Here is a 22,741-nt window from a genome sequence, read left to right as displayed (position 1 = left end):
GGGCAGCTGTGGTGGTGGAGAGAAGGGTAAGAGGTAATCAGAGGAAGGCTTTCATTTTTATTTATTTTAATGTTTGTTTACTTTGAGAGAGACACAGTGAGCGGGGGAGGGGCAGAGAGAAGGACACAGAATCCCAAGCAGGCTCTGCACGCTGTCAGTGCAGAGCCAGACTCAGGGCTCGATCCCACAAACTGAGATCATGACCTGAGCCAAAACCAAGCTTGGACGCCACCCAGGCGCCCCAAGAGGAAGGCTTTTTTTTTAAAGACGCAGGTTTGTTTTGAGATATATCATTTAAATGTCCAACACCTGAGCTCCCATACTTTCATAACCTGGATCTAGGAAACTGTGGTCACTGGTGCCAGTACTTTAAGGATGTGGAAATAAACTTTCTTTTGCCTGAATTGTTCCAGTTCCGGACCCTTCAGTTCAATACAGCGCGCCTTTTGTAGCTAACAAGAACTAGCAAATGAGTATGTGTGTGCCCTGGTGGCCCAGCATGGATGGTAGCCTTGCAGGTAATCCCATGCCCCCCCTGCCAGTGCAGTTCTGCTGCTTGAGCTGGACAGGCTGGGTGGGATAGAAGCTATTGCAAATGATGCCCGCCCCACTCTTCACATACGACCTATATCTAGTCTTTGTAACTACATCTGTGTAATAGAAATAGACGTTAGACACTAAATTTTTTCTACTAAGTTGAAAATGACCCAGTCCAGAAGGGCAGGGAGAATTCATAGGATAGGCTCAGAAAAGAGCATCCTGAAGCAAGGAAAAGCTAGTTGGGAACAAGTGGGTAGTAGAGAAGGAATATTCCTTTTTTTTTTTTTTTTTCAGTTTTTTAAATTTTTTAGAAAAGTTTTAGTTTTTTAAAATTTTTTTAATGTTTATTTATTTTTTGAGACAGAGAGAGACAGAGCATGAATGGGGGAGGGGCAGAGAGAGAGGGAGACACAGAATCGGAAGCAGGCTCCAGGCTCTGAGCCATCAGCCCAGAGCCTGACGAGGGGCTCAAAACTCACGAACCGTGAGATCGTGACCTGAGCTGAAGTCGGACGCTCAACCGACTGAGCCACCCAGGCGTCCCAGAAAAGGTTTTATTTTTAAGTAATCTCTATGCCCAGCGTGGGTGCTCAAACTTGCAACCCTCAGATCAAGAGTCACATGCTGCACCAACTGAGCTTGCCAGGTGCCCCTAATTTTTTTTTTAAGTTTATTTATTTATTTTGAGAGAGAGAGAGAGAGGATGGGTGGGGAGTGGGGGACAGAGCATCTGAAGCAGGCCCTGTGCTGACAGCAGAGAGCCGGATGCCGGGCTTGAACTCACAAACTCTGAAATGATGACCTGAGCAAAAGTTCAGACGCTTAGCCGCCACCCAAGCGCCCCTAATTTGTTTTCTTTTGGGAAGGAATATGGTAGAGTATCTTGAATTTGGGGATGCTGTTAATTAATGTCCTTTTTTTTTCTTTTTTTAATTTTTGAAAATTTAGTTATTTTGAGAGAGAGAGCGCGCAAGTTGGGGAGGGGCACCGACGGCTAGCACAGAGTCCAGTGCCAGGCTTGAACTCGTGAAACTGAGATCATGTCATGACCTGAGCCAAAATCTAGAGTTTGATGCATAACCAACTGAGCCACCCACCTACGGGCCCTGGGATGTTGTTAATTTCTGAGAGAGTCTTTGGAGTCATTGTTGGGAGTGATGACTGATGACAAAAATGTCTGACCTTTATGATGCTAGAAAATTTGGGGGGAAAAGATAGGTATCCCCATAATTCCCCATGCAGGGGTATATGTCCATCATGTCTTTTTTTTCCTTGGGGTTTAGGCTTGCTTTTGTACCTGCCTTCTTCCTTGACATTCATTATTTCAAGGAGTTTTTTTTTCTGTTACTAGTATGTTCAATGGCTGAATAAGTCTGTGGATGTGTCATAATTTACTTATATTTTTATTTAACATCCATGCTCTTTGCAAATTTGTGGTAATGTTGCCGTGAATATCTTTGTGGCTAAAGCTTCGACCACAGTTGATATATTAGGACCGAGACCCAAAAGTGGAATTTTTGAAAGCATAAAATTTTAAGCCTTTTGCAATCATCAGTAGTACTGCGTGTTCTTAAAAGTAGTGAGAGATGTGGGGCGCCTGGGTGGCTCAGTCGGTTGGGCGGCCGACTTCGGCTCAGGTCACGATCTCACACTCCGTGAGTTCGGGCCCCGCGTCGGGCTCTGTGCTGACCGCTCAGAGCGTGGAGCCTGTTTCGGATTCTGTGTCTCCCTTTCTCTCTGCCCCTCCCCCGTTCATGCTCTGTCTCTCTCTGTCTCAAAAATAAATAAACGTTAAAAAAAAAAAAAGTAGTGAGAGATGTAACTGAATAGGTAAACATACACATGGTTCAAAATTCAAGGATGCCCTGTTGCCCTTTTACTACATGAAGAAAAATAAACTGAAGACCTCTGCTCTCAACAGATCTCCCTTTTGTTACTTTTTTCTGGTTGGAATGACTGCCTTTAAAAAGAAAACCCTGGGGGCACCTGACTGGCTCAGTCTGAAGAGCATGGGACTCTTGATCTCTAGGTCGTAAGTTCAAGCCCCACGTTGGGTGTAGAGATTATTCTAAAAAATGGACGTTAAAAAAATAAAAAGAAGGGACACCTGGGTGGCTCAGTTGGTTAAGTGTCCGACCTTGGCTCAGGTCATGATCCTGTGGTTCATGGGTTCGAGCCCTGCATCAGATTCTGTGTCTCCTTCTCTCTCTGCCCCTCCCCCATTTGTGCTCTGTCTCTCTCTTAAAAATAAATAAACATTTAAAAAAATAAAAAGAAAACAATGATATGGAAATTTTCACAACATTTGTTGAGATGAATAGCGGAGTAAACCTCCCCATAACCTGCTTCACCAGGTGGCAGCACAGCAGTCAATCTTTTTATCTACGTACTTGCCTACTGGTTGATCCCCTTGGGATTTACCATCTTGGAAGATGGCTTCTTACTGACCTAAAATTACCCTTTTTTTGCTGTAAATGGTCAAGTTAGCAGCAGGGTCTCCCTACATTTATTTAAATTTGGCACCCTGCAAAGTAGTTTCTTGCTTAAACCATTTAATCCAGATGGCGGCTGATTGTCACTTTTCCCTTGATTTTAAGGTGCTTCTCTTCAGTTGACATGCAGGTAATGTGTTATCTGTGGGGTAAGAGTGTGATCACTACAGGACTGGGATTCCTTTCTTGCTGCCTTTTTTCTTTAGGGTGGGGGAGGTAGATTCTTCTGACAGAAGAGCTAAAACCCAATGAACTTGCAGAGGATGATGCAAGTAAACACGTTTTGCTTTTATTTCGCCTTGTTACTTGCCAGGCATTTTTTAAAAATCCTTTTTGCCTTAAGGTCAGTGTCCTGCTGAGTGTGGGGATGCATGGGCGGGTAGATAGTCAGCATATGTAATAGCTGTCTGAGCCCAGACAGCCTGGCTTTGAATCCATGCTCAGAAGTATGGAGCAGACCAATCTAATGATGTTAGCAGTAATTTAGACGGATATGCTGCCGTTCTGTTTATTTTATGCCATCTGAAGGTCCTGCAGTTAAAACTTGAGATTTTTGGGACAGGATCCGTTTATTGAGGAAAGGAAAATAATATGGTAAACTTCAAACAGGTATAGTAACGGCGTAATAGAGTAACAGGGCACTGAAGTCACACTGGACTTCAGTGGCTCTTTCCTAAAGAAGTGATGCTGGCATAGTCCCTTGGGGGACTGCAAGGGAGGGGGGAACATGTAGAGGAAGGACTGTCCTGGGAGAGGGAATAGCATGTGTAGGTTCAGAAGAGCAGAGTGTGGTGCGGGATTCATTTATTCACTGTTGGTTGCTGCAGTACTGTGCATTTGAGAGAATATTAGCAAAGGAGTCCAAAGAGGTAAGTTGGAACCAGTTTATTGAAGGGCCTTGTGGAGTTTGAGTTCTTTCTCTAAGCTCTGGAGAGTCATGGAAGGATTCTAGGCAGAGGAGGATCGTGATCTGATTTTTGGCCTGGAGAGATTTGGAAACTCAAGGACAGTGAGACAAAGGGAGGGAGACTAATTAGAGTATTACAAGGGGTCTAGTTTGAAGGAGGAGCACCTGGACAAGGATAGTGAGGGTAGATCAGAGACAACTTGATGGTCAGAGATAGAATAAGAAAGAGGAAGAAGGAAAAATGATGGAGAAGAGGAATGCAGCTGTCCTGCAGAGTTTGGGGAAGCATTTAAGTGGAAGTAGATAAAAGATAATGGCTACAAGATAGTACATGAGGAGCACTTAGAGTAGTGCCTGGCAGAGCGTAAGCGTGTGTGTGTGTGTGTGTGTGTGTGTGTGTATTTTTAGATGTTAAATATTTTTATTTATTTTGAGAGAGAATGAGCAGGGGAGGGGCAGAGAGAGAGGGAGAGAGGATTCCAGGCAGGCTCTGCAGAGCTGGACTTGGGGCTCAATCCCACAAACTGAGATCATGACCTGAGCTGAAACCAAGAGCTGGACTCTTAACCTACTGAGCCACCCAGGTACCCCAAGTAAACATATTTTTTTAGGACCAACTATAGACTACGTTCTGGTCCAAGAGCTGGAGAACACGTGTCCCATTCCCCTCCTAGAACTGCCATTCCAGTGGGGGTCACTATATATCCATGGTGGTTAAAACCAGGCGTAGTAAGGTCACCTAGGGAAAGCAGAGAGTTGGAGTCAAAACATGTAACCCTGGGGAATAGCACTTCTATGGTTACCAGAATGAGGAAGCTGAGTTGGTAGTGATGAAGGCAGAAAACCAGGAAAGAATGCTAACAAAGGGAAGAGAGTGTCAAGAAAGGGGGAGTGGTCGGCAGTGTTGGGTTCCTTTATGAATAAAAATTTAAGTTGACTTAAGGGAACATTGGTTGGGGATATGAAATGGGAAGGATAGTTAATGGCATTTTATTAGATGGGTACAGGGGTGGTGAGGTGGGGAGTGAATGAAAGGAAATGCTAGGAAGTATAGACTTTCTTTTTTTTCATTAAAAAAATTTGTTTTTACATTTATTTATTTTTTAAGAGATAGAGCACAAGTCAGGGAGGAGCAGAGAGAATGAGACACAGAATCTGAAACAGTCTCCAGGCTATGAGCACTCAGCACAACCCCAACGCAGGGCTCAAACTCACAAACTGTGAGATCATGACCTGAGCCGAAGTCGGACGCTTAACCGCCTGAGCCACCCAGGCACCCCTAGACTGAACTTTCAGAAGTTTGATTTTGTAGGAAATAAAGAGATGGAAAAAAAATGAGATTAAAAGGCATCACTTATTTTCACCCTAAACTTGGGTTATATGTTAATGGGAAAGAGCAGGAGAGGAGGAGGGAACATACAGGGGAGAGAATGACTGACCACTGGGCACATAGAGGGAAGAAACACTTAGTTGGCGCATAGGGAGGAGGCAACGATAGAAGTTGTTTGCCAAGAAAAGGCCTTGGAATCTGCTTACCTAGTGGTCGCTTTCCTCTACAAAGAGGCAGTGGTAAGCAAGGATCGCTAGGCAGTGAGTGCAGAGGGTCAGAAAAACCCTAATGCGCAGCGGCTGGTCTTCTCTTGGTGTCTGTCTCAGTCTCCCTCCCTGTCTTTACTCGCTTCAGTTTTGGGTGGAAGAATAAAAAAGGCTGAGTGGTTGGACTGATTGCGCATTTGGATGCTTTAGAGCTCGTAGAACAGAAGGACAAGGCACAGGAAAGTTTATATTTAAACAAAAACAATTGAATTGGTGAATCTTAGAAGAAAGGAGTAAAGTCTGAAGGGGAAGAGAAAGGATGGGATTCAAGAGCACGGTGGGAGTGAGGACTGGTATTACTGGAGGTTGTAAGAGTTTGATTTTAAAAGTGAGTGATTTCTCTGGGGGTCGCCTGGGTGGCTCAGTCAGTTAAACATCTGACTCTTGGTTTCAGCTCAGGTCATGATCTCATGGTTCGTGAGTTCGAGCCCCACATCAGGCTCTGCATTGGTATTATGGAACCTGCTTGGAATTTTCTCTCTCCCTCTCTCTTTGCCCCTCCCTGGCTTGCACTGTCTCTCTCAAAACAAGTAAAATAAACTTTAAAAAAAAAAGCGAGTGATTCTGGAGTGCCTGGGTGGCTCAGTCAGTTGAGTGTCCCACTCTTGATTTCGGCTCAGGTCATGATCTCATGGTTCATGGGATTGAGCCCTGCATCAGGCCCCATGCTGACATCATGGAGCCTGCTTGGTATTCTGGCTCTCCCTCTCCCACTTGTGCTCTTATTCTCAAAATAAATAAGCAAACTTGTAAAAACTTAAAAAATAAAGTGAGTGATTCTGAACAAAGAGGTCAAGGGTGTAGCTTGGGTGAGAAGTTGTCAAATTTGATGAGATAGCTGAACTATTGTTCATAATGGATTTGGGGGAATATTCTTGGATAATGGAGGTGGAACAAGAGATATGGACATAAGTGAACAATCCCAACGGAAGTGAACGTGATGTTGATTCTGGGAGAAGTTGTAGAAGCAAAGAAAAGGCCCAAAAGTGGAACTTATTATAAAAGAAAGTCAGTATGGGTTTGTAGAAGAAGCTGTTTAATTTTTAACTAATTTTGATTGAATTACTTTTTAGAAAAGGGTTATTTGACTACCAGCCAAGGGAACACTGGAATATGTATACCTGAATTTTTTCAAGACATTCAGGTCAGGTGTTTTTCCTCCTATGTGGGGTTACACAGCAAAGTTTTGACAAATGTCCTAGTTGTTAGAAAGTGAGATCAGACTGGAGCAGTGGGTGGAATCTAGGGTAATGGCCTTATTTTTTTTGCTTAAAGTCTTGTATTTTGGCCCCCAAATTCAGCTTTTCATTATTCCATGTGGTGCGGATGGCACTTAACAATAGCACCTGTTGGGGGCAAAGAGACCTAGGGTGTTGATTGAGATCGCAGTAGGAATTCAGTTTGATTGATTTTCAGAAGTTAATTTAAGCAGAATTTAACACTGCAAGATAATATTAAAACAAGTATATAAGTTAGTTTTTGTTGATATCAAATTACCCCAAACAAAGATTTCTTTCTTCTCATGATTCTGTTGGTTGGCCAAGTATTTTTGGTTTAGGCCAGCCTCAGTTTGGCTAGATGAAACTACAGTGGCCGTGGAAGTTTCCTAGCAGCAAGCCCTTCCTGACTCTCGAGCACTTTTTAGGCCTTTGCTTGCCTTATACTCGATAATATTCCACTAGTTAATGTAAGTCACATGACCGAGTGCAGCCTATGGGGTGGAGAACTATATTCCATTTCTTCATAGGAGGAGCTACAAAATCATAGTGAAAAGGAAGATGTGTACAGGGTTGGGAAGAAATATTATTGCCACTTTTGCAAACAGTCTGGGCTTGATACATCATGTGTAAATTCACGTCACTTACACATTCAGAAGTGACTGTTAGGTAACATGGTGATTCATTGGTGAGTGCAAGGTGGTACCTGCCCCTTAAGGACTTCAGTCTTCTTGGGGAAAGGAAAGGTATACAGTTAACGGTACAAAGTGTTAGGAATCGGCAGCATGTTGGGGCGCCTGGGTGGCTTAGTCGATTGAGTGTCTGACTCTTGATTTCCACTCGGGTCATGATCTCACAGCTCGTGAGTTTGAGCCCCGTGTTGGACTCTGCACCGGCAGCACGGAGCCTGCTTGGAATTCTCTGTCTTCCTCTCTGTGTTCCCCTGCCCTCAAAAATAAATTAAAAAAAATTTACCAAAAAAACACAAAAAAAAACCCCCAAAAAACCCAGTATAAAAGGTGGAAGGTAAAAGTTACACAGAATAAGCAGTGATTAGAGCTGCCTGAGAATTTTTCAAGAAGTGTATGTAGTATTTGAATTAGGACCTGATGGATATATAATTTTTCTTTATGGGTTCTGGAAGTGTGTTTAGGTGGTTGGAAAAGCATGAGAGCAAGAAGTGTGTGGTATGAGGAAGAATGTGAATATCATGACCCGAGTGTCGGTAACTTGGTGCAGGGTTTTTCTACATCGATATTTGGATTGTATTGTTCTTAGCTCCTGTAGGATGGCTGTCCTGTATATTGTGTGGCAATAGCATCCCTGGCCTTTGCCCGATAGGTAATATCTCAGTAGAGTGGTTTTCAAGAAACTGCTGTGCTGTACCATAGTTTATACAGCACTTTCATACACGCCAGTTTGTTTCATTTTCAGCTGGGGGAATTCCCCCTTTCCCACCAAAACACAGATCTGTCATAAAAGCAGCAGTTATAAATATTAGCTCATTTGTTTGCTGAAGCTTGCAGTCTTGTATTCTTTTTTTTTTTTTTTTCAACGTTTATTTATTTTTGGGACAGAGAGAGACAGAGCATGAACGGGGGAGGGGCAGAGAGAGAGGAAGACACAGAATCGGAAACAGGCTCCAGGCTCTGAGCCATCAGCCCAGAGCCCGACGCGGGGCTCGAACTCACGGACCGCGAGATCGTGACCTGGCTGAAGTCGGACGCTTAACCGACTGCGCCACCCAGGCGCCCTCTTGCAGTCTTGTATTCTAAGTAGCAGGCTGAAGGGCAGTGACCAGGGAGCCTCTTTGGGGGAAGAGAGTCCGGATGGGCAGGGGAATTGTATCCAGATCATAGAAAATAGTAAGCAGGCGAGATCCAGAGATAGGAGGGCTCTCTTCATCTGTATGAGGAATTGATTCTGGCCCCAAAAGATAAAATTCTTAAGGCTAGCCCGTGGCAGTTGTAGGGAGATGAACTAGGTTTTAACATGAAGTGAATCTCTAAAGGTGGGTTTAGGCTGAGTTCTTCCGGAAAGCATGCAGGTAGAGGGTAGAAGACATTCACTCGGTCTGTAAGAGGGAAGGGAGCTCTGGTTTGCTATTTGTGTGGATTGTCTGTATTTCGGGAAGTTAAGTAATCTTAGTATGTTTCTCTCCTTGGCATTTCCCTCCCCTAATGGCAGGATTGGATGCTTATTATCATAATGGAAAAATAACCTGTGGTAGGGAATGTAAATTTCTTAGCCCTTTTCAGGTTTATGTAAGTACGCGTGAGCAATAAACATAACATAGTACTCTTGTTCTCATTTTGAGGAGAATTAAAAACACAAGGTTTGTGCTCTGTTATAGTTACTTTTCTTTGTATAAGCCCATGTATTATGAAGCACGAAGTATCTGGAATTCTGAACTCCTCAAACATGTGAGTTAATGTTTAATTGCTGGTATGTGTGAAAGTGCTGTGTAGACTATGATACAGTGCAGCAGTTTTATTTTTATAGCTTTATTGAGGTAAAATCCACCTACCAGTCACCCATTGAAAATGTACAATTCAGTGATTTTTTTCTTTTTTAATGTTTAATTTTGAGAGAGAGAGAGCGCCAAAAGCACGAGCAGGGGAGAGCAGAGAGAGAGAGGAGACACAGAATCCGAAGCAGGTTCCAGGCTCTGAGCTGTCAGCACAGAGCCCGACTTGGGGCTCGAACTCAGGAACCACGAGATCATGACCTGAGCCAAAGTCAGACGCTTAACTGACTGAGCCACCCAGACACCTCTCAGTGGTTTTTAGCATGTTCAGGGTTGTGTAACTGGCACCAGTGTCTGAGTCCTGGAATAAATATTGTCATTCCCCACAAAGAAACCCTGTACCCATTGGGAGTCACTCCCTACTCCCCTGCCCTCAAAACCCCTGAGCCCTAAGCTACCACCAGTCTGTGTTTCTAGAGATTTGCCTATTTGGGACATTTCCTAAAACTGGAAACCTACAGTATGTGGTCTTGTGAGGGGCTTTTTCGTTCGGCATAGCATTTCCAGTGTCCCCCATGTTGTAGCCTGTGTCCCTCCTCTGTTGTTTGGATAATACTGCATTTAATTTTGTCTGCTCACCAGCTGACAGATTGTTTCCATTTTGGGGCTGTTTTGACTAGTGCTGCTGTGAACATTTGTTGACAAGTTTTTGTGTGGACGTTACGTTGTCAGTACTCTCCTCTGTACTTACCAAAGGGTGGAATTGCTGAGTCACGTGGTAACTCCACATTTTGAGGAACGTTGTGCTGCAGTTCTTAACCTGGAGAAACAGAAGTATGGATTCCACTCACTACTGAGTCTTCAAGGGTTAGGGCTGCGTAGGGAGATACTTTAAAAAAGCTTCCCCCTCCTTGGTTAAGAACTAGGCCTATAGTGGAAGGCATATAGGATTTTGAGCCATTAGGTATGGGTTCCATTCTGGGGCTCTGAGCCTTAATGTTCCTAACTTTAAAATGGGAATAACAGGGGCGCCTGGGTGGCTCAGTCGGTTAAGCGTCCGACTTCAGCTCAGGTCACGATCTCGCGGTCCGCGAGTTCGAGCCCCGTGTCGGGCTCTGGGCTGATGGCTCAGAGCCTGGAGCCTGCTTCCAATTCTGTGTCTCCCTCTCTCTCTGCCCCTCCCCCATTCATGCTGTGTCTCTCTCTGTCTCAAAAATAAATAAACGTTATAAAAAAAAATTAAAAAAAATAAAAAATAAATAAATAAATAAAATGGGAATAACAGTACTAAATCATAAAGCGTTATCTGGAGGACCAAAATAGAAGTTACAATTTGGTAAAGAACCCATTTCTAATATGACGAAAGTTACTTAGAAAGATACGGAATAGATGGATACTTTCTCAACATGGTAGAGAAATCTCATTTAAAGCGAAAGTCAGTATTTAAGAATGAAACACTGGAAGTATTCCATTAAATTCAAAACCAAACAAAGATGCCCATGATCAGCGATAGTAACATTGCCCTTGTGCATGCAGGAAGATGTGATTACAAGTATAAGAAATATAACTACGGGAAAGAGAGTGATACTTGGAAACCAGAAGATTATGTAGGGAATAGGGGCACCTGGGTGGCTCAGTCAGTTAAGCGTCTGACTTCAGCTCAGGTCATGATCTCATGGTTTGTGAGTTCAAGCCCCGCGTCGGGCTCTGTGCTGACAGCTCGGAGCCTGGAGCCTGCTTCAGATTCTGTGTCTCCCTCTCTCTTTCTCTCTCTCAAAAATAAAATAAACATTAAAATATTTTTTTAAAAATTCAAAAAAGTGTTGGATTTAACAAAGATTATGTAGGGAATAAAATGGGAAAATATACGAAGTAATAATTGGTTTAATGACAGGGCTGAAATCTATGGTATATATACTATATACTGGTCCTAATCTGTATAAAGATACAGTGAAAGATTTTTATACAACTAAAATGAATGGAAAAAAGTTGTTCTTGGTAGGGGTGGGGTAGTGAGCACTAACCAGCAGATGTACAATCATTTATATCAATAAACTATATAAAATTACTGGCTTCAGCTTTTTTTTTTTTTAACTCGTTTTTCAAAATTGGCTTTAAACTTTAATTGTAGATCTGATTAACAGGGTAAATTGTGGAGCGGGTTTGTTTGGGTATACCGTAACAGGTCAAAATTCAACCTTCTCAATCTTGACTGCCTCCCAGCCACTCTGTTTTCAGACCTTTCTAGAAAGTACACTGAGAATACGCAGATACTTTTTTTTTTAAATTTTTGAGAGAGAAAGGGAGGAAGACACAGAATCTGAAGTGGGCTCCAGGCTCTGAGCTGTTAGTATAGAGCCTGATGTGGGGCACGAACTCCTGAACCGCGAGATCATGACCTGAGCTGAAGTTGGCCGCTTAACCAACCGAGCCACCCAGGCACCCTTACACAAATACTTTTTGATTGGCTGTCTTAAGAATTCCACTGTATGGATGTGTCCTAATCTAATAACTAGCCTCTTACCGAAGACCATTTAGGTGGCTCCAGGCTTCAGCTGTTAGCAATAATGCAGTGACTCCCTTTCAAGCAAGGGAATTGCAGAGGGTCGCCTGGCTGGTTCATTTGGTAGAGCACGCAACTCTTGATTTTGGGGTTGTGAGTTCAAGCCCCACGTCGGGCATAGAGCTTACTTTGAAAAGGGGGGTGGGGATTGCAGAGTCAAAAGGTTGTTGAGCAGTTGTAATTTTGATAGTCCTTTCCAGATTGCCCTCCAATAAAGGTCTTGCCCGTTTATAGTTTCCCACTGTAAGCGAGTGCTTTACCCACGCCATCACCTTCATAAGTCGTCTGACTTGAGATATTGCCCGTCTGATCAGAGAAAAAATGAACATTTGTAATGGATGAGGTTTGGGTGCTCTGCTTGTGTTTCCCTTTCTTTCAACTGTCCGTTCCTTTTACTCCTTTTGCTATTGCTGGTTGGTCTGAAATTCTTTTTTAGGTCTGTGTTAGAGAAATCAGCCCTTTCTCTGTGATGTGTCAGCAACGTTTATATCGTCAGAGAAAGAACACAGGGCTTGAAGCCACAGGGCCCACGTTTATGTCCCATCTCTGCTGTGTGTTCGTGGTGTGCTTTGGGGGAAAAATCATTTCGTATCTCTGCCTCACACCCGTGAAGTAAGTGTAATGTCGCCTCTGTAGAGTGGTTGTGAAAAAAACTCAGGACTTGGTGGCTGTCAGAAAAGCCCCGGTGCTTGGCCAGCTCTCCTGTCACCTGTGAGACCTTGCAGTTGGCCCTGATGAATATGAAGTTACATGACTGTTTGTAGGATGTTCCTCTTCCTGAAATGTTTCCCTTCCGCACAGTGTTTATCCAGGATGGTTGCTGCCGGGTTTTTTGTTTTTTTTTTTTTAAAGCCCAGCTGATGTTATTTTCTAATTAAGATTTCCTCTAAACTGCCCAGGTAGCGTGCTACTCTCAGAAGATCCACCTGTGTGGCTGGTGACCTAAAGTGAATAAGTGTGTGCCCCCTCCAGGATGTCTGTTTTCTGTCTTCACAGAGTGGTGGCGTGGGACACGTGCTAGATAGATGCTCAACAAATGTCTGGTGGATTATCTGATGGCATGGCTTTTCAGTACATTTTCCTTGTCATCAGACCTTACAGGACACATTCTATCAAGTTTTCCAGAATGAGTGTACTGGTGGTCTCCAAGACTACCCCCCACCCCCTGGGATGTGCATACAGTTGTGCTCAGGGCTGTTGATTTATTACGGTGAAGCCATACTGAGCGAAATCAGCAAAGAAAAAAGGTGCCTCGGGCAAAGAGTAAACCAGGCCCAAGCGAGAATCCTCTCCCCCCGGGGACTCCTGCTAGGGACTCCTACGTAGGGTGTGTGTGTGAAATGGTGTCTGCCAAGGAGTTTCATAAGAGATTTAGTGACCACGGGTTTTACTGGGACTATTCACATAGTACTTCCTGCCTAGCACATACCAAAAATGAAGACTCCTAGAAGGAAAACAGGTGTTTACCATGAACCACATTGTTTGCGCAAACAGTTTAGGGACAGGGAGCCATTCTTATCTGGGAATGATGGGAACCCTTCCAAAATTCAAGTTCTCAGATGCCAGCCAGGGGTCAGCTTTGCCAGCAGACCTTTCTAAAGATAGCAGTCTCCAGTTAACTCTTCCACGCAGACTGTAATTCAAGTTTTTCAAGTTTAAAGGCGTTTTACTCAGGCGAGACATAGCTTCAGGTTATTTTGTAAAGTTTTTGTAGTTATTTAGTAGACTGGTCATCTCTAGAATACAGGATTCGTTCTGTATTCAAGCAGAACACTTGAAAGTGTTTCTTTCCAATGGTTTATTCTTCTGTCTGTACAGCATATAGATACTGTGTCCGTTACATGGACGCTGATGCCCATCCTGCACGTTGTCACCTTGTTTTTTCTGTTTTTGGCATAGGATGTTCCTATACAGCAGTCACTGTGTTTATCTTTTTCATTTCTTCTTGGCCCTTCTGGGTGGTTAGTACTCCACACCTGAGGGCCCTAAAAAATGGAAGACGGGGCCAAATGTTATACCTAGTGTCTGCTAGCCCTCTTTTTTCTACTTTTCTTTAATAGACTTTTTCTTTTTTTTTTTTTTTAAGAGCAGTTTCAGGTTCACAGCGAAATTGAGTGGAAAGCACAGAGTTCCCATGTGCCCCCTACCTGCCCTGCCACCGCCTGCCTGCACAATGCCCTGTGCTGTCAGTGTCTTTTGACTGGTCTGTTAGAGTCAGTGGGCCTAGACCTACCGTCCATGATTTGTTTACATTAGGGTTTATTCTCAGTGATACATGTTCTATGGATTTTGACGAGTGTGTAATGACATGTACTCGCCAGTAGGGTATCATACAGAATAGTTTCATGTCCTAAACATCCTTTTTTCCACCTGTTCATCCCTTCTGTCTTATTTTTTGGGGATGTGAACTCAGTTCTTTCTGGAGATTTTCAGCTTTCTTAAATCAAGATGTTTTGTGGTCACCACCATAACTGTTGTTTTGTAACTTCTTCGTAAGCTTCTGCAAGATAGGAATAGATATTATTTATTTATATATTTTTTAATGTTTATTTGTCCATTTTTTGAGAGCACAAGCAGGGGAGAGGCAGAGAGAGAGGGAGACAGACACAGAATCCAAAGCAAGCTCTAGGCTCTGAGGTATCAGCACAGAGCCTGATCTAGGGCTCGAACCCACAAACCATGAGATCATGACCTGAGTGGAAGCCAGACACTCAACCAGCTGAGCCACCCGGGTGCCCCAATAGAAATAGATTTTAAATAAAGTAAGCCTGATTCAAGTTTTTTCTTATTTAAGAAGATTAAACATTTGAAGTTGTGTTCATTACGATTTAAGGTCCTTGATAGAGAAGTTGAGGAAATTGTAAATGACTCAGTGCTCTGAATCTTGGGGTCAGAAAGTCCTCTAAATAGCTTTCCAAGAATCTTGAGAGTTGCTGATCTTTGGTTGAAAAGTCTCTGCATCAACTCTTAGGGGAGAACAGTTGACACTAATTAATATCTGATCCCTTAGCAGATGGGATTTGGGGAGTTCTAGTTCTTAACCTGTCTGAGAATATCAGATTTTCTGGGTCTTTTTACTTCTCTGTTTATCTTGAACTCACTGAAAGAAATTTGAACTTGGACTAGTATCCTAGGAGTTGAAAAGACGGAAAGTTTCATTTTGTTTTTAAGCGGAACATGTGACACATCAGAGAATACAGACTTTCTACATTTTCCAGCTGCCGTGACAGTATATTTTGGGGACCATATTTAAATGTGTTGCATTCGTAGAAACAATTCAGTGACTGCTTTTGAAAAATAAGTCTCTCCCTTCCCAGATGATACATCTCTCTCATCTTCCCACATCGAACACTCTCCTTCTATCTTGGTTAAACCTTTTTTTGGACACTATGAGAATAATTTTTTTTCTCCCCTTTTCAAAAGTTCTCTTGACTCCTAAAACTAGCCTGTTTGGGATCTCTTGTTTGAACGTAAAAATCACAGGTTAATTCTCACACAAGTCATTTTGATCTTAAGGAGTTTTTGAAGTGCTTGCTTAAGGCTCCTAGAGGAACCTCATCTTTCCTTTGAGCAGACTTTTTAAGAGTCAAGGTTTTTCCCTCTCACTTAGTTCTTCAGTGGCAGAGAACATCTGGGTATGTTCCAAATGTGATCGAGTTACTATATCTAAAGGCGATACTGCCGTTTCATAATCTCCGTGTGCCCGTCTGGGGCAACCGTGCCGTCTTGACATAAGCACATTTCTGCCCGTGGGCTCTGCAGCCCTACTGCATTTGCAGCAGGAGACCTAACAGTATAGGGTACTGGTGAGGTCATTTGAGCTTTAAATAGTTGCCGGCTCTAGAAATAAGGACAGCATGATTTAGGGGAAAGGCCAGAACTCGATCTCAATGGCCTTAGGCACTCTGGCTTCTTTTTGCATCAGAGACAGTTATCAGGTTGCACTAGAGGCGAGTGTCCAGTGAATATAGGCTGGAGTCCTATGGTTTGCGTGGCTGAGGCTTACAGAGGCCTCTGCCTGTTTGAAAGCCAGTCTGGGGAGGTTTTTGTTTTTGTTTTTTTTCGGGCTATATGATGTTAAAGTTTCTGGAAAGGAAGTGATGTAAGGTAGCTACAGAAATTTCAGCTTTGAACAGAGAACAGGATGAAATGGAGAAGCGATACTTGATACAGGGATGTAAGCTAGCAGATTGTTATGTAAGAAATTTAGAGCCTTCTGATGCTGAGAATTAAAATGGAAAACTATTCAAGGCATTCTCAAAAGTAATTGCTCACCTCTTTGTCACTTTATTGAGTCAAGAGCACTTTACCGTTCATCTGATACGCTTTTTTAATTTTGAAAAAAATTAAAAAAATTTTTTTAATGTTTTATTTATTTTGAGAGAGAGGTGGGGGTAGAGTGAATCCCAAGCAGTCTCCATGCTGCCAGCACAGAGCCTGATGCAGGGCTCGATGCAGTGACCCATGAGAGCATGACCTGAGTGGAAACCAAGTCAGACACTCAACTGACCGAGCCACCCAGTCGCCCCTCATCTGATACACTCTTAATAGTAATTTTATGAAAGAGGCAGAACTCTTATTTTAACGGATAAGAAAATGAGATGCCAGGAGGATGAAATGCTTGCACCCAAGGTCACTTAGTGAAATGGTGGGCCTGGGAAAACCCCAGTCTTCTGGGTTATCTGAATACGCCTCAAATCATCAGGAGTGACAGTGTGGTCTGTGGGCTGAGAATAGTGTCTCCAGAGCCTAGAACATATAAAGAATTGGACGTGAGATGATACACGCCGCCTTATTCTGAAGAAGTGGAGTTTCCACAGGGGCATGGGGGTCAGAGGTCATGGAACAGAAAGCACCTGTGTCCTGATTTCCTTCTGCACAAAAACCCTGTCTCCTCACTCTGTGTCTCATGTAGGCCATGTCTGGGGAAGGTCCTGTTCTCCAGCATTATAATGGGGAACCAATAATGCATAGCAAAAGGGTAACATAAGAAAAGCGGCTGATGAGTTTAAGAAATACTTGCAGATACGTCATTTGCCGGATATTGTGGGAATTAGCGAGCAAAGCATGATTAATTCTTTCAAAGGATGAATTGCTTGCCGTAAATTAATATGCATGATTTGGTTTGTGTTCTGATTTAATTATCTCCTCAGAGATACTGTTTAATTTATACAACCAGTTGCACTAAGCATAACCCTCCCCACCTCCCCAGTTTATAAAAGTGCCATACAGACTGAATGTGAATGATTCACACGTACGAAAAAGTCTCTTGGTATCCCAACTCCTCAAAATAGTTTTGGTATATCATTTTGCATTATGTCCTCCCCCCACTCTTCACATCTGTAAGTAATATAACACTATGTAGAGTGGCCAGTTTTGTTTTGTTTTTTTTTTTTTAATTTTTTTTTTTAGCGTTTATTTATTTTTGAGACAGAGAGAGACAGAGCATGAACGGGGGAGGGTCAGAGAGAGGGAGACACAGAATCTGAAACAGGCTCCAGGCTTTGAGCAGTCAGCACAGAGCCTGACGTGGGGCTTGAACTCACGGACCGGACCGCGAGATCATGACCTGAGCCGAAGTCGGACGCTTAACTGACTGAGCCACCCAGGCGCCCCTAGAGTGGCCAGTTTTAACTGGGGTTGGAGGGAGAGATGGGGAAGGTTTCAGAGAGGATACGAATAGAGGATATTAACTTTTTTTAATGTTTATTTCTGAGAAAGAGAGCTCAAGCCGGGGAGGGGCAGAGAGAGAGGGAGACAGAGAATCCGAAGCAGGCTCCAGGTTCCAAGCTGTCCGCACAGAGCCCAATGTGGGACTCAGACTCACAAACTGTGAGATTGTGACCCAAGCCGAAGTCGGATGCTTAACCAACTGAGCCACCCAGGCGCCCCTTAACTTGGATTCTTGACACTTGTATAGTATTTCAGGGAGGGGAAGAACAAAGGGCAGAAGTGTGAAGTTTTTGTTTTGTTTAGTTGCAATTAAGGTGTCGTGACTGGAGCCACAGGTAGGAGAGGACAGGACAAGGGAGGTGTCTGGTCCTCTGTAAGACTTTATGAAATAGTGAATGAATCGTGGTTCCTGATGTTGTGGCTTAGCCATTGACTTAGTATAACTACCAGTGTAGATAGGATAGCCAGACAAATAAAAAATGTGCCTTTGGATAGGAATAAAAAGCCCTATCCTTGTAAAATTTTCTATTTCACATGTTGTCAGACAGCGGTGTCTGGCTCTGATATGACAGACATCAGGTAATATAAATTGAGTCAGTGCAGTGTTACTGACTTTCTTATTCTAAGCAGTTGTGTGGTAGTCCTAAAAATACAGATCATTGGTGGGACATTGCTTTAACTTCCTCAGGGTGATTAATCTTTGGGGTGATGAAGATCGAAACTTGTCGAAATGCCCACATGGAAAGAAGCATTAATTCCTATTGGCCACCTCAGCTTAGAAATACCTTGCTCATCTCTCCATTCTTTTGTGTTACTCGTAGCGTTAGGCTGAACACAGCAACAGGTCCGTGTTCTCCCAGTTGCTGACGTATCTCCATGGCCAGACTCAGCCCCATGCCCCCGGTGGTTTTGATTTCCCTTCTGAGATTTGTAATTCATACGGTCTTAACACAAGAGCAGAAAAGCCTTCTCATTTCTCAAATGTCAACTTGAAGTTGACTCACAGTATTCTCCCTGAAGAGGGACGGAAATGAGTAGACAGGACGAGGTTAGAAGGAAAGGGTCAGTCTGATTTCCTAAAAATCTGTTGAGGTAGGTTGGCCACCTGTGCTTAACGACCCCCGGGATTTGGTAGGTAGGTATGTAATGTTACAGGAGAGATCTGTTGACCTTTTGCAACGTAGATCAAATTTTGGTTTGTCCTCTAGGAGCTCGACTTGATCGTTCTTCGGAACAGCTATGTGCTAAGGCTGTGTCCTTTCCCGGGGAGGAAGCAGGGGTTCAGGCACCACTGATGAGCAGCAGTGTTTTCCTTCTTTGTTGTTCATTCCGCCTCCATCCCCTTCCGTACACCCACACGGCCTCAGTTCTCGGCTGTTAATCACTTTAATCAGCCGACGAGTCTGTTTGTGTTTTAGTGGCACAGAGATAGGATTAATCCACTGCCATCATCTGGACCATAACGACTCCTCGTTCTCTCCTCCTAATAGGTGACAGAGCTGAACGAGCCACTGTCCAACGAAGAAAGAAACCTCCTGTCCGTGGCCTACAAGAACGTAGTCGGGGCCCGCCGCTCTTCCTGGAGGGTCATTAGTAGCATTGAGCAGAAGACCTCTGCAGATGGCAATGAGAAGAAGATAGAGATGGTCCGTGCTTACCGCGAAAAGATCGAGAAGGAGTTGGAAGCGGTGTGTCAGGATGTGCTGAGCCTGCTGGATAACTACCTGATCAAGAATTGCAGTGAGACCCAGTACGAGAGCAAAGTGTTCTACCTGAAGATGAAAGGGGACTATTACCGCTACCTGGCTGAAGTGGCCACTGGAGAGAAGAGGGCGACTGTCGTGGAGTCCTCCGAGAAGGCCTACAGTGAGGCCCACGAGATCAGCAAGGAGCACATGCAGCCTACTCACCCCATCCGATTAGGCCTGGCTCTTAACTACTCCGTTTTCTACTACGAGATCCAGAATGCGCCGGAGCAGGCGTGCCACTTGGCCAAGACCGCTTTCGACGACGCCATCGCCGAGCTCGACACTCTGAACGAGGACTCCTACAAGGACTCCACTCTCATCATGCAGCTGCTCCGCGACAACCTAACGCTCTGGACGAGCGACCAGCAAGATGACGACGGCGGAGAAGGCAACAACTAAGGCCCCCAGGTGGACTGGCAGCGCACGCTGATGCTCCTACCGCAGTCTTTATTTTTTTCCCATGAGTGGGGGGTCGGGTGGGGGAGGGGAAGGGAGGGACGACCTTCCCAGGGAGAAGCCCACGACCTGTCCTGTCTTTGATCGCCTCTTTGACGTTTTTGCCAAAACACCACTAGTGGAAAGTCAGGTTAGCTGTGCTGGTATTGGAATAGCAGCCTCACACTGGCATACGGACTGTTCTGTAGATGAACGCAGGTGGAGCTGTCTGTCTTGAGTCTAACTTATTGCCAGAGTAGGGTTTGGAGTCCAAAAGAAAACTGAAAAATGGAATGGCCCTCATTCAGGAAGTTCTGTGGTTCCAGTAAGGATTTGTATGTACATACGCTCTTAATCTTAAGTTCTGGGTACTTCCTAGCTCATCTGTTTTTAGTCGTGCATTTTCGTTTTGTTCTGTTGTGTTTTTTTTCAGGGTGCACTCGACCAGCCAGGGAATAGTTTAAATCCCAAACTGACAGACTTGGGACAGAAGGTATATTTATCCTTGTGGTTTTAGGCCTTGCCAGTTTTCTGAAGTCTCCGATTAGTTGACAGTATTAACACTAAATTGCAGTTTACAGTATTTCTACATGACAGCCATATGTAACATCAAGCCATCGAGTGTGCATTTTTCTTTGCTGGTTCTTTTGGCTTTCCATCCTTAGTCAGCCTTTACCCAGGTTGGTGTTGCTGTTCCCTGTCTCCTAGGCCAAAAAGGCTTGCCTGAGGAGAATCCGAGCTACTTTAGGTTTTGGTTAATAGGTGCTTGGCAGGTGGCTGTGGGATTTTTGTCTTTCTTTCCTCTTAACTTCAATCCGCCACAAAAATGGATTACTCGCTTTAATAGAAACGTTACACACCACAAAAATAGAGAAAATTCAGGTCTGTATGTCATTTATTGTGTTGATATTTTCAGAGAACTCCTGATTTTTAAGCTGCCACAGCTCCTTCCTCAGGGATCATGCTGCCATTTCACTCTTCACTTGAGTGCTCCCCACTGTACCTTCTGCTGGCGGCGCCCAGGGGGTGGAGACGCTGTGGGGCTGCAAAGGCTGGGCCGTCCTCCTGAGAAAGTCTGCGGTGCAGTGTGTGAAAATTCAGGTGCTAGAAGCTTACTGGTAGAAAAATCCAGAAGGAAGAGCTCTTCTAGTCATACACATTCTGTCCAATGGCGGGAGCCTCCGTAAGCATGTCAGTCTTTTCCTCCCCGAAAACACTCCTTCCCCGAGTAATTGTTGTAGGAAGATGAACTAAAATCATCCTCGGATAATAAATAACTCCTATTTGACCAAAACTTTTTCTATATATCTACATTTTTTTCTTTTTAACGAAAGCATCGAAGCTGGAGAGTCCTTTTCTCTCGCGCGTGGTCGACGCATGATTTGGAATTGAAGGGAAACAACCTTGCTGTTTTCCACAAATTTGTTCTCAGTTAGCCTTCGGTCCTTCATTTCTCATTTTGGAAAAAATCTGTCTGAAAACGCGAACCGTTGAGTATGTGTTCAGTCTTTTTTAGAAGATCAGTAACAGTGTGAACTCCCGAGACAGGTAATGACGCCAGAATTGTTTTGTCTGTTTCTTTGTTTTATTTAGTCAAGGAGAGGTATGAGTAATAATTGAGGAAGCACTGACCGTTGCTTTTGCTGTTACCAAAATTGAACTTACGGTTAGGAAATGGATATGTGTGACAGGATCCAGGTGACCGTGAAGACCAGAAGTACGACGAATTGATGCTCTGTGGCATCGCATAGTTTATACAGCGTGACTTTCCTTAGAAGGTTCCCTCCATACGCTAGAGCAGAAGTCCCAATTAACTGAACCCTAGCAGTAAACTCCTAGAAGAGAGCTGTACAGCTTTTGTGCCATCACTGGGGCCTAAAGTCAATGCCATGGATGGGAAAAGATTGGGGGTGGGGGGAGGGGGTAGGTGGGGCTTTTCCTTAACTTATCTTCATGTCCAGTGAGCAGTGTTGTGTCCTTTCTTGTAGCATTTGGAAATGATTTACTGGAATTACAAAACCTATTTTTTCTTTCAAATTTCAGCTTTGGCTCTGGCTGCTTTTTAGAATAATGCAAGATAAAATTATACCCGAGGGCTAAAAATGAAGAGGGGATGGGAGACTTGATATTTAAGCAGCTTGAATGGTTTCTTTTCTTTTCTTTATTTTTAAAGAAATGCACTTGCCTCTGATACTGTCTCTCCAGTGAAATGATTACTCCTCCATTACTCTATTGATACAATATTGTGCATGCTAGTGTTGTATTTCTATACAGTAGCTTGAAATTTATTAACTTATACTGTAGGTGTTATGTATTCCTATGACAAAAAAATTAAGTCTTCAAATTTTTTAAAGTTTTTTTAATTTAATTTTTCCTTTTGGGGGTACAGTTTGCTCTACCAAATAGTGATCGTAACAAATTGATCTGTTTTGGATGTTGCTATAGTGACATGCAGTTATATATTTTGTTTTTAAGGGTGGGGGGGAAGCAAAAGAAACACCAGTGTTAGCTTAATCTTAATGTCTGGTGTTTGTCATGGTGAAATTATAACTATTACAGTGTAGGAGAACAATGAAGATGTTCTCTGAATGAGCCTCTGTGCTTTTTTGTCATGTTATGCAGTGAACTATTTTTAAGGTCTAATCAGTGATTATTTTTCCAACTCCGTGTTTCTCTAAGGAATTCTTTCACACACGGACCATTCTTAGCAGTTTTCCTCAGTGATGGAATATCATGAATGTGAGTCATTATGTAGCTGTCGTACATTGAGCAAATAAACTTACAGATCTGATGTCAGTGCCACTTAGTTTTATTTAATGAGTGTAATTTGCCTTTGAAGGTTTGCTTGGACGGGGGCGGGGGGCCTCTGTCCCCCTGTCCGCTCAAAGAATGAAGTTGGACTGGGGGCAAGGGACAAGACTATTGGAAAGCACCTCTAGCTAGGAGTCAGACCGGGTTTGCTGACCTTGAAAAACCATAGCACCTTTGGAGCCTCCGTTGTTTCTCTTACAAGAACGAGCACGTTCAAGTAGATCTCTAAAGGTCCTTCTGGGGGTATCATTTGGGAGAAGCACAGACCTGAGTTTGAGTCTGGCTCCCTTCT

General features: G+C 43.6%; 1 protein-coding gene across 1 annotated transcript in view; it reads left to right on the top strand.

The window, feature by feature from the left end:
- Positions 1–22,429, top strand: part of YWHAG (tyrosine 3-monooxygenase/tryptophan 5-monooxygenase activation protein gamma) — a 28,458-nt gene extending 6,029 nt beyond the window's left edge. The window contains exon 2 of the mRNA XM_027041983.2: positions 18,946–22,429. Within this exon, the coding sequence (XP_026897784.1) occupies positions 18,946–19,602 (657 nt within the window). The 3' untranslated portion in view covers positions 19,603–22,429. The remainder of the gene's footprint in view (positions 1–18,945) is intronic.
- Positions 22,430–22,741: the final 312 nt, after the last annotated feature.

This window comes from Acinonyx jubatus, chromosome E3 (genome assembly GCF_027475565.1).
Source record: "Acinonyx jubatus isolate Ajub_Pintada_27869175 chromosome E3, VMU_Ajub_asm_v1.0, whole genome shotgun sequence".
Taxonomy (NCBI): domain Eukaryota; kingdom Metazoa; phylum Chordata; class Mammalia; order Carnivora; family Felidae; genus Acinonyx; species Acinonyx jubatus.
This window is presented reverse-complemented; position numbering and strand designations above follow the sequence as displayed.